Source organism: Pseudophryne corroboree, chromosome 3 (assembly GCF_028390025.1).
Source record: "Pseudophryne corroboree isolate aPseCor3 chromosome 3, aPseCor3.hap2, whole genome shotgun sequence".
Classification (NCBI taxonomy): domain Eukaryota; kingdom Metazoa; phylum Chordata; class Amphibia; order Anura; family Myobatrachidae; genus Pseudophryne; species Pseudophryne corroboree.
This window is the reverse complement of record NC_086446.1, coordinates 77,762,326-77,779,044: the sequence shown is the minus strand read 5'-3', so window position 1 is coordinate 77,779,044 and position 16,719 is coordinate 77,762,326. Positions and strand designations below refer to the sequence as shown.

Genomic DNA, 16,719 nt, shown 5'->3' with positions numbered 1-16,719 from the left:
AGAGCAATGGACTGCAAATACCTCTCCCTGGAAGATGCCTTTATCAGCAGATCGTCCAGATAAGGAATTATATTCACCCCCTGCCTGTGGAGAATTATCTACTCTGCCTTTACCTTGGTGAACACCCTCGGTGCTGTGGAGAGGCCGAACGGCAGTGCCTGGAACTGATAATGACAGTCCAACAGTGCAAATCTAAGATAAGCCTGGTGTGGCGGCCAAATCGGAATGAGGAGGTACGCATCCTTGATGTCTAAGGACACCAGAAACTCTCCCTCCTTCAGCCCTGAGATCACCACTCTCAGAGACTCCATTTTGAACATGAATTCCCTCAGATAAGGGTTTAGCAACTTCAGGTTCAAAATTGGCCTGACCGAACAATCCTCTTTCGGTACCACAAATAGGTTTGAATAGTAACCCTGGTTTACCAGATGAGGTGGAACTGGAACAATTTTTGAATGGCTCCCTGAAGGATTGCCCTTTCTGTCAGCAAAGCTGGCAAGCCTGATTTGAAGAACCTGTGGGGTGGGAGCTCTTGAAACTTCAGTTTGTACCCCTGGGACACAACATCCTGTACCCAGGGATCCAGACCGGATGACACCCAGACGTGACTGAAATGTCTGAGCCTCGCTCCCACCTGCCCGTTCTCCAGATAGGGAGGTCCACCGTCATGCTGAGGATTTTGAGGACACAGAGGCAGGTGCCGGTTTTTTGGATTTTGCTCGCCCACCTCTGAAGAAAGTCGTAGGAGTCTTGGACTTTTTAGCTTTTGCAGACCAAAAGGACTGCATAGAGGACGTAGAAAAAGGTTTCTTCGTCGTCTGAGAGACTGAGGGAAGAAAGGTTGACTTACCTGCGGTTGCCGTGGAAATCCACGCATCCAATGCTTCCTTAAATAGAGCCTGACCTGTGAAGGGTAGGTTCTCCACTCCTGGATTCCGCGTCTGCAGACCACTGGCATAGCCAGAGTCCCCTGGACGATGTCCTTGCAGTCAGATTACCCAGGTCCTTCATGGCCTCCACCATGAAACCCGCCGAATCCTATATGTTACGTAAAAACAATTCAATGTCACTTCTATCCATAGAATCTAAGTCCTCTAGTAATGTGCCTGACCACTTTACTATGGCTTTAGAAATCCATGGACAGGCAATAGTGGGCCTTAACGCCACTCCTGAAGCAGTGTATATGGATTTGAGCGTAGTTTCAATCTTGCGGTCTGCCGGTTTTTCAAAGCGGTAGACCCAGGGACAGGTAAAACCACCTTTTTAGACAGTCTAGATACAGAAGCGTCTACTATAGGTGGGTTTTCCCACTTTTTCCTATCATCCTCAGGGAAAGGAAAAGCCACAATAACCCTCCTTGAGATCTGGAATTTTTTCTCTGAATTTTCCCAGGATTTTTCAAATAATGCGTTCAATTCCGTAGACGCAGGGAAGGTCAGGGAAGCTTACTTATTGTCCGTAAAGTAAGCCTCCTCTACCTGTTTAGGTGGTTTGTCAGTAACGTGTAACACAACCCTAACAGCCTCAATCGTGAGTTGCACCCCTCTTGCCAGGGAAGCCTCACTCCCCCCCCCCCGCGCATATCCGCATCACCCTCTGCCGTGTCAGAGTCGGTGTCCGTGTCGACTGGCATAATCCGAGCAAGCGCACGTTTCTTGGATACACCAGGGGATTTTGAGCTAGCGGGGACAGAACCAGACAAAACCTCCACAGATTGTTTTAAAATCTGTGATTCAGTCTCATAATGTGCAATCCTAGTAGAAATCTGGAATATCATTCCCTTAATAGAAGCTACCCACTGGGGCTCGGATTCGGAGGGCTGAGACAAAATATTACATTCCTTTGTACATGGAATGGATTCCTCTGGAGAAGATACATATTCTGCCGCACAAGACACAGAGTCCCTGGACATGGTTATGTGAGAAAGTTGCATAAACACACACACACACAGGAAAGTGTCAGACACAGTTTCCCCCAAGTACCTTCAGAGAAACACAGAGCTTGGAGCCAGCACACACAGCGCCTCAGTAGGCAGTTATAGAATAATTGCCTGGCGCTGACTGTGTACCCTTAAGAGAACTACACAGTTAATAGACAGTCTCCCCCCTTCTACAACTCCCTTGGTACCGCACAGGATAGCTGGAGTTGTAAAGGGTCAGCGCTCCCTGTCAGCGTCTCAGAGTGTGGATCTGCAGGGAGAAAATGGTGCTGGTGAGCTGCTGGGTCCGCTCTGAGAAGCTCCTCCCCCAAACATGGCGCGTCTTCCCGCAGTTTGAATATGTATACTGGCCTGAGGTAATGGCGCTAGCAGCGTTACCGAAGCCCCTGATAGCGTGAGTGACCAGTTGTAAGGGTATTGCGCTGGCCCAGGGCGCCCTCACAGCGCTGCACCATTACCGCTGAGCCTTCCGGAGCACAGTGTCAGTAATGCGCTCCAACCCTGTAGCCGCCATGCACACCGGATCCCCGCTTGTCGGGTCACCGGTGACACACTCACCACCCCAATCTTCTGGCTCTGTTAGGGGTTGGCGGCATGCTGCGGGAGTGAGCGGTCGCCTCGGGGGCTAACGATCATCACCCTCAGGAGCTTAGTGTCCTGTCAACGGAGAGAGTGGCCATTAACCTCAAGGGTTGGACACTACTCCCCCCCCCCTAAGTCCCACGAAGCAGGGAGGCTATTGCCAGCAGCCTCCCTGTGCCTAATTGCTCTAAAAAAAACCTTAAAAAAACCCAAAGAAGCTCTAGGAGCTCCCCTAGCTGTGACCAGCCCCACTGGGCACATTTTCTAAACTGAGTCTGGTAGGAGGGGCATAGAGGGAGGAGCCAGCCCACACTATTAAACTCTTAAAGTACCCATGGTTCCTGGTGGACCCGTCTATACCCCATAGTACTAATATGGACCCCAGCATCCTCTAGGACGTAAGAGAAAACTGTTTTTTAACTGCCTCTTGCAAGGTAACCTTTGCTATAGGTGAAGCTGGTAAGCCCGACCTGAAGAATCTGAGAGAAGGGAGTTCCTGGAATTCCAGCCGGTACCCTTGGGATAAGCGATCCCTCACCCAAGGAGCCCGGCAGGACTCTGCCCATATGTAGGTGAAGTGTTGAAAGCGAGCTCCTACCTGAAAATCGCCTTGCTGCTGGGTCCACCCGTCATGCTTTGTGGAAGAGGATCCTGAGGCCTCGTCTGAAGTTCCAGCAGCCGCTGGTTTACGGGACTTACCGCGAGTTCCTCTAGCAGCATTGGAGGCACCTCTGACTCTGCCTCTAAATCTGGCCACACGAAAGGACTGCAGTAAGGGCCCAGGATAGGGACGTCTAGCAGGTGGCACGGCAGATGGCAGATATGTAGATTTACCTGCAGTCACCGGAGATATCCACTTGGTCATTTCTTCCCCAAACAAGGCATCACCTGGAAAAGTAAGGTTCTCTACCCCTTTCTTAGAATCAGCGTCTGCTGACCATTGTCACAGCCACAGGGCTCTGCAAGCCGATACCGTCATAGCCGAGGTACGGCCGTTAGCGATACACAGTTCCTTAACAGCCTCACTCTTGAAGTTTGCAGCATCTTGGATATGTTCGAGTAGTGTAACTATCTCCTCCTGAGTTAATGTATGCAACCCTTTTAAAATAACATCAGACCATTTGACCATGGCTCTGGAAATCCAGCCACATACTACGGTAGGGCGTTGGGCTGCTGCAGAATAAATAGACTTAAGAGTGGTCTCCATTTTGCTGTCAGCAGGCTCTTTGAGAGAAATGGCCCCAGGTACAGGTAGTACAATTTTACATGACAGCCTGGACACAGACATTCCACTGTCGGGGGGTTTTCCTAGATTTTCCTATCCTCTATAGGAAACGGGAAGGGATTTAGTACCTGTTTAGGAGTGACAAATTTTTTGTCAGGATTTAACCACGCAGCCTTTGAAAGAGAATCTCTTTCCTTAGAAACTGTGAAAGTTGCAGAGGATTTTGGCTTTACGTTAAAATGCAATTCCTCTGTAGGTTCTGCTTCTTAATACCTCCCTAAAATTAGGGCCTCAACTCCCGGGGACAGGGAATTATCCTCGTCCACCCCTAACTCCTCCTCATCTAATTCTGGTAATTCAGAGTCAGACAGCAATATGTATGGGAGAGTGCGTTTATGAGAGACCAACAGGGGGGGCTGGTGAGCCTGTCTGTGGTCAGTATTGGTTAACATGAACGTGTCGATAGACTGTTTCAGGGTTTGCCTCTCTTGTTTAGCCATGGCTAACTATGAATTTATGTTTGTAATCATATTTTTAAAGGAATCCATCCACCCAGGTTCCTGCACATCACTACCCTGTGAAGGTAGTGAACATTGGGTACACATTAGAGACCCTTGTGAGGAAGGTTTAAACCTAGCCTTGCATGCAGTACACACAGACTTATTAGTAGACATGCTTTTGTAGAAAACACAGAGTTAAGAGAGAAAAACACAGTGCAGTATTATAGAGACAGCACACTTATTCTAGACAACCCTGAATGGAGTGACACAGAGAGAAGGTTGGACCAGCACACGATACCTCAGGCAGAGCAGTGCCCCCGCCAGGTATATATATTATGTGTAATTTACCTCACAGCGGTAAAACCGCTGATACTTCGCTTCCCCCTTCACTATAATCCCCTGGTACTAGTTATCGTTGGTGATAGAGTGGGTCCTGTAGACGAGCAGCCCGCATGCCGCCTGTAGAGCAGCCACAGCAGCAGGAAATGGTGCCTCAGGTCCCGCTCTGCGTGAAGCCCCGCCCCCATAATGGCAGCGGTCTTTCTAAGTTATTTATACTGGCGTCTCCTTAATATAATAAAAAAATGAGTGTGGATCCCCTTTTTTACGCAGTCGCCAGTGTGTGTACTGAGTGTGCACCGCAGCCCATAGCTAGGTGATTTTCTTACCATAAATCTCCTTTTCTGCAGCGGGGTACCATGGGTTCCACAGGGATAACATTGGGGATGTCCTAAAGCAGTGCCTCATGGAAGGGGATGCACTGTAGCGGGCACAAGGACCGGGCGTCCAAAGGAAGCATCCTGGGAGGCGGACGTATCGAAGGCATAGAACCTTATGAACATGTTCACTGAGGACCACGTAGCCGCCTTGCACAATTGTTCAAGGGTCGCACCACGACGGGCCGCCCAAGAAGGTCCAACCAACAGAGTAGAATGGGCTTTGATGGTAGCAGGAGCTGGAAGACCAGCCTGTACATAAGCTTGTGCAATCACCATTCTAATCTATCTGGCCAAGGTCTGCTTATTTGCAGGCCAGCCACGTTTGTGAAAACCAAAAAGTACAAAGAGAGAATCAGACTTCCTAACGGAGGTTACATAGATATGGAGAGCCTGTACCACATCCAAAGACTGCTCTTTGTAGGATAAATCAGGAGAGATAAAGGCCGGAACCACAATCTCTTGGTTAAGGTGGAAAGAAGACACCACCTTAGGTAGATAACCAAAGCGTGTCCGAAGAACCGCCGTATCACGGAGAAAAATCAGAAAAGGTGACCGACAAGATAAGGCACCCAAGTCTGAAACCCGTCTAGCAGAGGCAATAGCCAGCAGAAACAAGACCTTAAGAGTAAGCTACTTAAGGTCCATAGATTCAAGAGGTTCAAACGGAAACTCTTGCAAGGCCTCCAGAATCACTGACAAATCCCAAGGAGCCACCGGCGGGACATAGGGAGGTTGAATCCGTAACACACCCGAGTGAATGTATGAACATCAGGAAGAGTCGCAATTTTTCTCTGAAACTATACCGACAAGGCAGAAATATGAACCTTGATGGAGGCCAGACGAAGGCCTAAGTCCAGGTCCCGTTGTAGGACGGCCAAAAGTTTGGCCGTGCTAAACTTGTAAGCGTCATTATTGTTAGAAGCGCACCAAGCAAAGTAAGAATTCCAGACGCTATGATAAATCCAGGCCGAAGCCACTTACGGGCCTTCAACATGGTTTGAATGACCGCCTCAGAAAATCTTTTGGCCCTCAGAACTGAAGCTTCAAGAGCAACGCCGTCAAAGCCAGTCGGGCCAAATCCTGGTACACACAAGGGCCCTGAATGAGGAGGTCTGGGCATTGTGGAAGTAGAATAGGACGCTCTATCAAGAGAACCTGCAGGTCTGAGAACCAATGCCGTCTGGGCCACACTGGAGCGATCAGAAGTAGGATTCCTCCTTCTTGCTTGAACTTCCTTATCACCCTAGGCAGAAGTGACACCAGAGCGAACACGTACGGCAGCCGAAAGTTCCATGGAATTGCCAGTGCGTCCACGATCGCTGCTTGAGGATCCCTTGTCCTTGCTCCGAAGACCGGATTGTGTCGAGACGCCATCAGGTCTAGGTCTGGTAGGTCCCACTTGTCCACTAGGAGTTGAAATACTTCTGGATGGAGGCTCCACTCTCCGGCGTGTACATCCTGACGACTGAGGAAGTCCGCTTCCCAGTTGAGGACCCCCGGAATGAACAGAGCCGATATGGCTGGCAGATGGCGTTCCGCCCACTGAAGAATCCTTGACACTTCCATCATTGCCATGCGGCTTCGAGTGCCGCCTTGATGATTTATGTACGCTACTGGGGTGGCGTTGTCCGACTGTACTTGAACAGGCCTGTTCTGTATGAGATGCTGGGCCAGGGTCAGAGAATTGAACACCGCCCGCAATTCCAGAATGTTTATCAGGAGGAGAGACTCCTCCCTGGTCCACCGACACTGAAGAGTGTTGCTCCAACCCCGCAGACTGGTATCCTTCGTCAGAAGGACCCAGCTGGAGATCCAGAAGGGACGACCCCTGCTCAATCGACGGTCCTATAGCCACCAGCTCAGTAACAGACGAATCTCCGGAGACAAGGAGATCATGTGAGACCTGATCCGGTGAGGCAGGCCATCCCACTTGGCAAGAATCAGCTTCTGCAGAGGGCTGGAATGAAATTGAGCGTACTCTACCATGTCGAAAGGCGACACCATGAGGCCTAGTACTTGCATCGCCGAGTGTATCGACACTCGCGGGCGAGAGAGGAAGCATCGAATCCTGTCCTGAAGGTTCAGGACCTTCTCCTGAGACAAGAACAACCACTGGTTGTGAGTGTCCAACAATGCCCCTAGGTGCACCATGCTCTGAGCAGGTGACAAGGGAAGATTTCTTCCAGTTGATGAGCCACCCATGGGCTTGTAGAAACTGGACCGTCAGATTCAGATGACGGAGGAGACTTTCTGGGGAATTCACCAGGATCAGCAAGTGGCCCAGATACGGCAGGATCCTGACACCCTGATGGCGGTGTAGGGCCGTCATTACCGCCATGACCTTTGTGAATACTCGCGGAGCCGTGGTAAATCCAAAAGGTAAGGCCGAAATTGATAATGGAGGTTGCCAGTAGCAAACTGCAGGTATTGCTGATGCGACATGGCAATAGGAATATGGAGGTAAGCATCCTGTATGTCCAAGGAGAACATATAGTCCCCGGGCTCCGAAGCCAGAACAATAGAGCGAAGAGTTTCCATACGAAACTTGGTGACCCTCACAAATTTGTTCAAGGACTTGAGGTTAAGAATGGGCTTGGAGGAACCATTCGGTTTCAGGGCTAGGAACAGCGGTGAATAGTACCCCTTGCCTCTCTGAGCCAGGGCACTGGCACTACCACTCCTGTGTCCAGGAGGGACTGTACCACCAAATGAAGAGTTCTTGCCTTCACCTGATCCGAAGGGATGTCTGTCAGGCAAAATCGATGATGGGGACATTTCTTGAAGGATATGGCGTATCCGTGAGTGACGACTTCCCGTACCCAGGCGTCGGAAGTGGTCTTCAACCATTCCTGGGTAAACCTTAGAAGTCGGCCTCCCACTCTGAGATACCCCAGGGGGAGGCCCGTACCGTCATGCAGTAGGCTTGTCTGATTTGGAAGCAGGCAGCCCAGGCACGTTTAGGTTTGGGCTCAGTGATTTTGGAAATGCAAGCCTGTTTTGGGTACGCCTGACCCTTTGCTTTACCTGGAGAATAAAAGGAACGAAAGGAAGTACTCTTAACCTTCGGGACCGAAGGAGCAGTACTAGGTAGACATGCCGTCTTAGCAGAAGCTAAGTCAGCCACAATCTTGTTGAGATCCTCACCAAAAAGAATGTCTCTCTTAAAAGGGAGCACCTCCAGGGGTTTCTTAGAGTCCAGATCCACAGACCAGGACCGTAACCAGAGAATCCGGCGATCCAAAATGGACGTAGTAGAAGCCTTGGCCGCCAGAATACCGGCATCAGAAGCCGACTCCTTAATATAATGAGATGCTGTGACAATGGCCCTCATTCCGAGTTGATCGCTCGCAAGGCGATTTTAGCAGAGTTACACACGCTAAGCCGCCGCCTACTGGGAGTGAATCTTAGCATCTTACGATGTATTCGCAATATTGCGATTACACACCTCGTAGCAGTTTCTGAGTAGCTCCAGACTTACTCGGCATCTGCGATCATTTCACTGCTTGTCGTTCCTGGTTTGACGTCACAAACACACCCAGCGTTCGCCCAGACACTCCCCCGTTTCTCCGGCCACTCCTGCGTTTTTTCCGGAAACGGTAGCGTTTTTATCCACACGCCCATAAAACGCCGTGTTTCCGCCCAGTAACACCCATTTCCTGTCAATCACACTACGATCGCCGGAGCGAAGAAAAAGCCGTGAGTAAAAATACTATCTTCATTGTTAAATTACTTGGCGCAGTCGCAGTGCGAATATTGCGCATGCGTACTAAGCGGAATTTCACTGCGATGCGATGAAAATTACCGAGCGAACGACTCGGAATGAGGGCCAATATACGAGAGACATTGTCTAGCATTATCAGAAAAATTGGACGGCAGCTCCGCTTCCACCTCCTGAGCCCACGCTTCAATAGCTTCTGCAGCCCAAGTAGCTGCAATAGTGGGCCGATGCACAGCTCCTGCAAGGGTGTAAATAGCTTTTAAGCAACCCTCCACGCGCTTATCCGTCGGTTCTTTCAGAGAGGTGACGGTAGTTACAGGCAGAGCAGAGGACACCACCAGCCGCGCCACTTGCGAATCCACCGGCGGTGGCGTTTCCCAATTTTTACTTAGCTCCGCAGCGAGGGGATAGCGAGCCAGTATCTTCTTGTGAGGTGTGAATTTCTTTCCTGGATTTTCCCAGGATTCCTGACGTATGTCAACTAAGTGATCAGAATGAGGTAAAACTTGTTTAATAACCTTCTGACTTTTAAATCTATCCGGTTTCTTAGAGGTAACAACAGGTTCTGGCTCATCATCAATTTGAAGAATCAGCCTGATAGCCTCCAATAGGTCAGGAACAGCCACCTGTGAAACAGATTCCCCATCAGAAGCATCTGGATCAGTGTCTGAGGGGTCAGCATATACGCCATCTTCATCAGACGAAGTGTCTGGAACATGGGTGGATTGTGAGGAAGTAATGGCCCGCTTAGAGGACCCCTTAGTCTTAGGCGGGCTAGGGTTAGGTTTCTGTTTGTTCAGTGAGTGATTCAATTGCTGTAACTAAGTGGACAGGAGATCTGCCCATGGCAGATTAACCGCAGGGACAATATGTGGCTGTACCGGCACCTAAGGTCCCATAGGGGGCGTAAGCCTAGTTACCAGCGTATTCAATAGAGAAAGTAGCCCAAGGTGGGTCATTATGGACCCCCGTTGCCATGGCCCTACTGGGGGGTAGGGAAGCCCCAGACCCTGAACCTTCCGCGGCTATGTTTTCCTCTAATGTGTCTGCGGCGTCACCACCACGCAATGTGGGATCAGCCTCAGAACCGTCGCCCCTTGAAGCTGACATATCTGAAAGCGTAAATCACGGGCAACACAGTACATTATCAGCAGTATAATACCTGACCAAGAACCCCCTGTGCAGAGGATTCAAGAGGTATACAGTGACTGAAAATCAGAGAAAATTACACAATAAGTATATCCTGTGAAGCACCTATATCAAACAATGACCCTGACGCACTTAGCCCCCCTCAGGGTACAGAATATAGGGATAGCAATCTGAGTGAGATACACGGAGTAGAAATCACGCAGCAGCTACATGCACACACACACACAGTCACATGTACAATGCAGAAATCATGACAAGCAATAAAACTGCACTGGACTAGCAATACTGAGTAATACTAAGTAAAGCTATATAGGGTAATAGATATATCAATGCACAGTAAAGACTAGATGTATATCACAGGGTACTTGTACTACATAACCCTGACGTAATGCACCTTTTCTTAACTAACATGATCAACAGACATGTAGAATACTTAAGTGTCCTGTAAAATGCACAGCGCTGATAATGCAGGTGGCTTTACAGAGGAGGCTTTGCCCATACAGTCCCGGGATCAGCTCAGCATGTGAAGATGGCGCCCAAATGCTGACAGGGAGTGAGGGAGAGAGATAGATGCAGCTCCAGGGCGGGAACATTTACTCTAAATGGCGCCCTGGGGCTGGGGCTACAGGTCAGAGCCTTATCCCCTTGCTGGACTTTACCAGCAGGTACTGTGGGCCATAAGAAAACGGTTTGTAGGTAAACCGACCTGTGCCCCTGCCCTGGTGGTCTAGTGGGGTCCCTGTACTGACACAGTGTCCACGCCAGCGCGCGCGCCCCGCCTCCTAATGGCCGCGCCGGATCGCAATTTCCAGCGGGTCCCGCCTGCGGGACCCTCTTACCTCCTCCCTAGATGCGGCCATGCGATCCCGGAGAACTTCGGTGAGTGTGCACTGCAGGCACCAACTTACAAACTGAGCTTCTGTGCACGGAGGCGGGGTTATAGTGGAGGCGGCGCTGAGCATCTTGGGAACAGTCAAAGCTTTTAGACCATAGGTTCTCAAACTCGGTCCTCAGGACCCCACACGGTGCATGTTTTGCAGGTCTCCTCACAGAATCACAAGTGAAATAATTAGCTCCACATGTGGACCTTTTAAAATGTGTCAGTGAGTAATTAATACACCTGTGCATTTGCTGGGTTACCTGCAAAACATGCACTGTGTGGGGTCCTGAGGACCGAGTTTGAGAACCTATGTTTTAGACTATTGGTGCCTCGGATCAAGATCCTACTCTACACCCCGATCTTATCCCTGTGGAACCCAGTGTACCCCGCTGCAGAAAGCACAATTAACCCACAAAGAGCCCTTCCAGAGAGACACAGAGAGAGTATGGAACCAGCACACGGCGCCCTTATAGCTAATGCCAAGCTTAGCCGGGTCACAAACTAAGTACCTAGATTAGGGATTTAGTACACTAATAAATTGCTCCCCCCACTATGTCCCCCTGGTACAGTTGAGGTAATCTGGAGTTTCTCCGGAGGAGCTGCGCATTTCTGTCAGTCAGTGTCTGTGTCAGCTGCAGTAGGGAAAATGGCGCCTGTGAGCTGCTGGATCCGCTCATAGTGAAGCCCCGCCCCTTCAATGGCGCGCTGTCTTCCCACTTTTCTTTATACTGGTTGTATGCGTCTATGTGCATAAAATGTAGACAGACCCCTTTTATGGCTTTTTTGCCAGTCAGTGTACTGTGTCCGCTGTCCAGCGTCTGTACACAGTCGGGAGACGCAGTCCGCCCCGGTTAGAAGCTGTGCGTCTCCATACCCTCGTGCCGCCATAATGGCCGGCGACCCACTAACCGGGACGCCGGCTCAGTACTCACCACTCTTAATTCTTCTGGCTGTTAGGGGTGGCAGCGTGCTGCAGGAATGTACGCCCACCATGGTGGGGCTTGCGAATAGTTCCCTCTGGAGCTAGCGTCTTGTCAGTGGAGAAAAGGGACCATTAACCCTGAGAGAGGTTGGGCCGTTCTCACCCCGAAGTCCAACGAATCAGGCAGGCTGGTGCCATCCAATCCTGCCTGAAAATAACAAACTCAGAAAACAAATACAGAAAACTCTTCAGGAGCTTCCAGAGATGTGACCGGCTCCTTCGGGCACATTTTCTAAACTAAGTCTGGTAGGAGGGGCATAGAGTGAGTAGCCAGCACACACTATCAAACTTCTATAGTGCCCAAGGCTCCTAGTGGACCAGTCTATACCTCATGGTACTAAATGGATTCCCAGTATCCCCTAGGACATAAAAGAAACTACAGATCCAAAACATGTGAGGGTCTTGCCGGGAGCTATCCTATTAGCCCCCATAAATCAGCGCAATTTATCAGAGATTTTGTTTCACCTGCCTCAGTCAAGTGAAACCAAATCCCTGGAAACAGACCCATTTTCATATGAAAATGTGGCTGTTTCTACCGAAAACACAGGTTTCACAGGTATTTTTTTTTTACAGGGGATCAAATAGCCTGTGGAAAAAAAATTTCCGTTTTTTGCATCCGATGTTTCTTCTCATGTAATTGGATACCCCCCAAAGTGGTTATTACTTACCTCTGCTCATATCTGTAGGGATTTCCTCCTCCTTACACTGCTGGTTACCACTCACATACGTCTCTTCTTCTTCTTCTTCCTCTATATCTTCTACCTTAATATTAGCCAGGTATTCACCCTAGTTAACCCAACAAACAATAACACTTTAATAATGTCTGATTTTATTAATGGAGATTAAACAGCAGAATATAATTGTATAAAACACACAGCTTTCCTACAGATCATATAGTGAGAAGTCACTTTGATATTTGGGGAGATCCTTAATCCCACCTACCCGATCCTCCTGTGGGATCCTGTGATCCTCCTCTGTACAGTCCTGGGAATAAAGAGGACGGGGACATCTCTCTGGGGTATCTCTGTTACTGGCTTCATCTGTAGGAGACACACAGTGACTGAGGACACTGTGTATATGTGATTATCAGGTGACTAGATACCAGCCCGTCAAAATGACGGAACACCACAAAAGTAATGTCAGTACCGACCACTGTGCACGCCCAAATGGAGCAACACTTGAAATGCTCCGTCGGGTGCCAACATATGACCGCCAGCATGCACAATACTTCAATTCCCCCCATAGAGATGAGGAGCAGCACTTTATTATATAGGGATGCAATTAAAATGCCGTCTGACGGGATCCCGGCGGTCGAAATACCGACACTAGAATCCCGAATTACGGCATAAGACCGGCATCAAAATCCCAGGGGGGGGGGGGCAGGCTAGGTTTAGGCATTAGAAGGGGGTTAGGGTGCAGGGACGGGAAGGTTATGGTTAGGTACCAGGGTTGGGGTGTTAGTGTTAAGCACTTGGAAGGGAAGGTTGGGGTTAGGCACTAAGCGATGAAGGTTAGATTTAGACAGCAGGGAAGGGAGGGTTAGGGTCAGGCACCACCGGGGAGGGTTAGGTACCCACAAGTGAAGGTTAGGGTAGGGGGCTGGGGAGGGTTAGGGTACTTTATGAGGGCCTGTCGGGATTCTGATGGTTGGGATGCTGCTGTCGGGATTCTGACAGCCGGCATCCCGTCCATGGGATATCATACTGAATCCATTATAAAGGATGTGTGTATATAGGGGGCCCCCATACCTATTCTCCCTGGTACAATAAATAAAAGTCTCCTCTTACCAAGTGATGTGATTGCATCCATCCTCATCATGTTCTTGTACAGACCTCTGTGTCCTTCCAAATACTCCCCCTCCATAGACAGTGACATCCTGACACCTTATAGGAACCTGACACACACAATGACACAGTCATCACCCAGACACCTCCCCTGGTGTTACTGTATAATGCCCCATTCCCAGCAGTCACCTCTCCAGTCATCACCCAGACACCTCCCCTGGTGATACTGTATAATGCCCCATTCCCAGCAGTCACCTCTCCAGTCATCACCCATACACCTCCCCTGGTGTTACTGTATAATGCCCCATTCCTAGCAGTCACCTCTCCAGTCAGCAGCTGAATGATCTTGTTGGTGAGTTCCAGGATCTTCTGCTCATTGTATCTCTCATGTATCCGGGAGTGAGAGGGAGCCATGGGGCTCTGGGTCCTGCTCAGTCCTCCTGGTTCATGGGATGGGTACTGGTTGTCACATGCTCACCAGATGTATTATATATTACTGTGTAACCCTGTGCACTGAGAGAGATATAAAAAAGGAAATGTAATAAATAAATGCGTTGATTTGAAATGCTAAAGTGATAACTCCTATACACAGCATATAGCACTTAGCTCTCCTGCAGGACCTGCCATCCCCAGTAGGGGCACGTTCTATTTAAGTTGTCTGTATCATCTTATTTGAACACTGCAGTGCAAATAGCATTATGAAGAGGCATTGGGGTCATATGATGTGACCAAGGACTATTTACTAAGCCTTGGATTTAGATAAAGTGGACGGAGATAAAGTACCAGCCAATCAGCTCCTGTCAGTTTTCAAACACAGCCTGTACCATGGCAGTCAGGAGCTGATTGGCTGGTACTTTATCTCCGTCCAAGGCTTAGTAAATTGACCAAATGGACGGTCAGCTGCAGGATGAGGTAAGTACCATGTACACTGTACTGTACCTGATAGTGCATACTGGAGAGTTACATGTAGGACAGGGTTACTTGTAAAATAAGCCCTTTGTATAGATTTTACATCTTTAAATATTGGATCTGATTCAGCTTCAGTTTTGTATATAGCAAAACTGCAATTGCTATCAGTCGCATGCTGGGGGCTGGCCAGCACAGGGCAAGTCCACCCAGAATGGTAATGGTGGCCAGCGCTACATAAGGGAAGCCCCCCTGCCTCCGCACCCTGGCTGCGAAGGCGGTCGGGCCGCGGCCATGTTTCCAGTCGCAGTGGCCCTGTGTGACGTCACGTGGCCACCTGGAAAACGTTGTGTTCCCCCACCCACACACGCAGGCACGCAATGATGGGACGCTGCCCCCAACCACCATGCGAATGCCTCTGCCTGTCAATTACTGCACTGCGCTGGGATATAGGGAAATGCGATCGCTTCACAGCAGCATCTGCTGCTGAATGAGGCCCATTGTCCATAAAAATGACATTGAATTTTAAAAACTACACCTAAAAATATAACAAAAGAGCAGAACACCAAACGCTGATAATTCTATCTCTTCTGGGCTATTTGGACACATAGGCCCTCATTCCGAGTTGTTTGCTCCCAAGCTGCTTTTAGCAGCTTTGCACACGCTAAGCTGCCGCCTACTGGGAGTGAATCTTAGCTTATCAAAATTGCGGACGAAAGATTCGCAATATTGCGAAAAGACTTCTCTGTGCAGTTTCTGAGTAGCTCGAGACTTACTCTTCCAGTGCGATCAGTTCAGTGCTTGTCGTTCCTGGTTTGACGTCACAAACACACCCAGCGTTCGCTCAGACACTCCTCCGTTTCTCCAGCCACTCCCGCGTTTTTCCCAGAAACGGTAGCGTTTTTTCAAACACTCCCATAAAACGTCCAGTTTCCGCCCAGAAACACCCACTTCCTGTCAATCACACTCCGATCGCCTGAACAAAGAAAAAACCTTGTAATGCCGTGAGTAAAATACCAATCTTAATAGCAAATTTACTTGGCGCAGTCGCAGTGCGAACATTGCACATGCGCATTTAGCGGAAAATCGCTGCGATGCGAAGAAAATTACCGAGCGAACAACTCGGAATGACCACCATAGTGTGCATCACCTGCTACTAAATTAACCCCATAAAGTGAAGGGTAACCTTGCACAAGCCCATTCATCATTTAACCGTCTCACATCCCACATAAACAGACCCCATCATTGTACTGAGCAATACAGCCTCCCATATATACAGATGTGGGCACACCATATACAGCAACATGTAAAGCAACTGGACCACTATACTCACAATATACCAGAATTAAGGCCTGATACATGCTGCCCTACGCCCTCCTCTTACAGCTCTTATACACACAGTCACTGCCCACTACCCAGCATTACATACACAGTGATAATAACAGCACAGTACCAGGACACGCCGGGTTTGGGATGCCAGTCTGATCGAGATGGAATGGATGCAGCCAACAGTCCACCACAAAATGGCCGCCGCGTTACCTGCAGCTAGGAGACCGGGCTCATTATGCTGCAGGATTGGTAACACAGAAAATGGCCGCCGCTACCTGTCAGATGCGGACTTTTTTTTGATACATAACAGATAACACGTAACCCGCAGCGTCAAGTAAAATCACTGGGTGAAAGTGGTGAGTGTGGGGTGTGGTTACCTCACATCTGTTTATGTAAAGAATATACTATATACGTCCACCTCATAGCCACATTAATTCCCACCTTGTTGCCATACAATAGCCATCTCATAACCTCTTAGCCTAATAATGGTCAGCTGATATCCTTTTAATGTCCTTTTACAGCTCATCAATGTACACTTCTTAATACCAATTTCTCATACGTCCTAGAGGATGCTGGGGTCCACTTCATGACCATGGGGTATAGACGGTTCCGCAGGAGCCATGGGCACTCCTAAGACTTTTCAATGGGTGTGAACTGGCTTCTCCCTCTATGCCCCACCTCCAGACCCATACCTCCCAACATGACCCTCTCCAGGAGGGACAGAATACTCTGCTCCTGGACTTCCCTCTTAATTTATGATTTGCCATCACCTGTGCTGAAACACCTTTCTTAGCCAATTCACTTGTTCAGCACAGGTGATGGAAATCATACATTAAGAGAGAAGTCCAGAAGCAGAGCATTTTGTCCCTCCTGGAGAGGGTCATGTTGGGAGGTATGCAGACCTCAGTTTTAGAAATGTGCCCAGGCAGACTGGATGCACTCTAGGAGTCTAGGGGAGCTCTACTGAGCTTCTCTGAAAAGACTTATGTTAGGTTTTTTTGTTTTC

The 16,719-nt window shown here is 49.2% G+C and overlaps 1 protein-coding gene and 1 long non-coding RNA gene across 2 annotated transcripts in view; both read right to left on the bottom strand.

The window, feature by feature from the left end:
• LOC135057181 (zinc finger protein 850-like) overlaps window positions 1-12,587 on the bottom strand; it is a 129,310-nt gene extending 116,723 nt beyond the window's left edge. The window contains exons 1-2 of the mRNA XM_063963079.1: window positions 12,570-12,587; window positions 12,363-12,480 (exon numbers count right to left, since the gene is read on the bottom strand). Of these exons, the coding sequence (XP_063819149.1) occupies window positions 12,363-12,480; window positions 12,570-12,587 (136 nt within the window). The remainder of the gene's footprint in view (window positions 1-12,362; window positions 12,481-12,569) is intronic.
• Window positions 12,588-12,644: 57 nt separating this feature from the next.
• On the bottom strand, window positions 12,645-15,919 carry LOC135057505 (uncharacterized). Its single transcript, XR_010244170.1, has 4 exons — window positions 15,838-15,919; window positions 13,800-13,991; window positions 13,482-13,588; window positions 12,645-12,734 (listed from the first exon to the last, which is right to left on the bottom strand). It is a non-coding gene; the product is annotated as an uncharacterized LOC135057505 (long non-coding RNA).
• Between the last annotated feature and the right edge of the window lie 800 nt (window positions 15,920-16,719).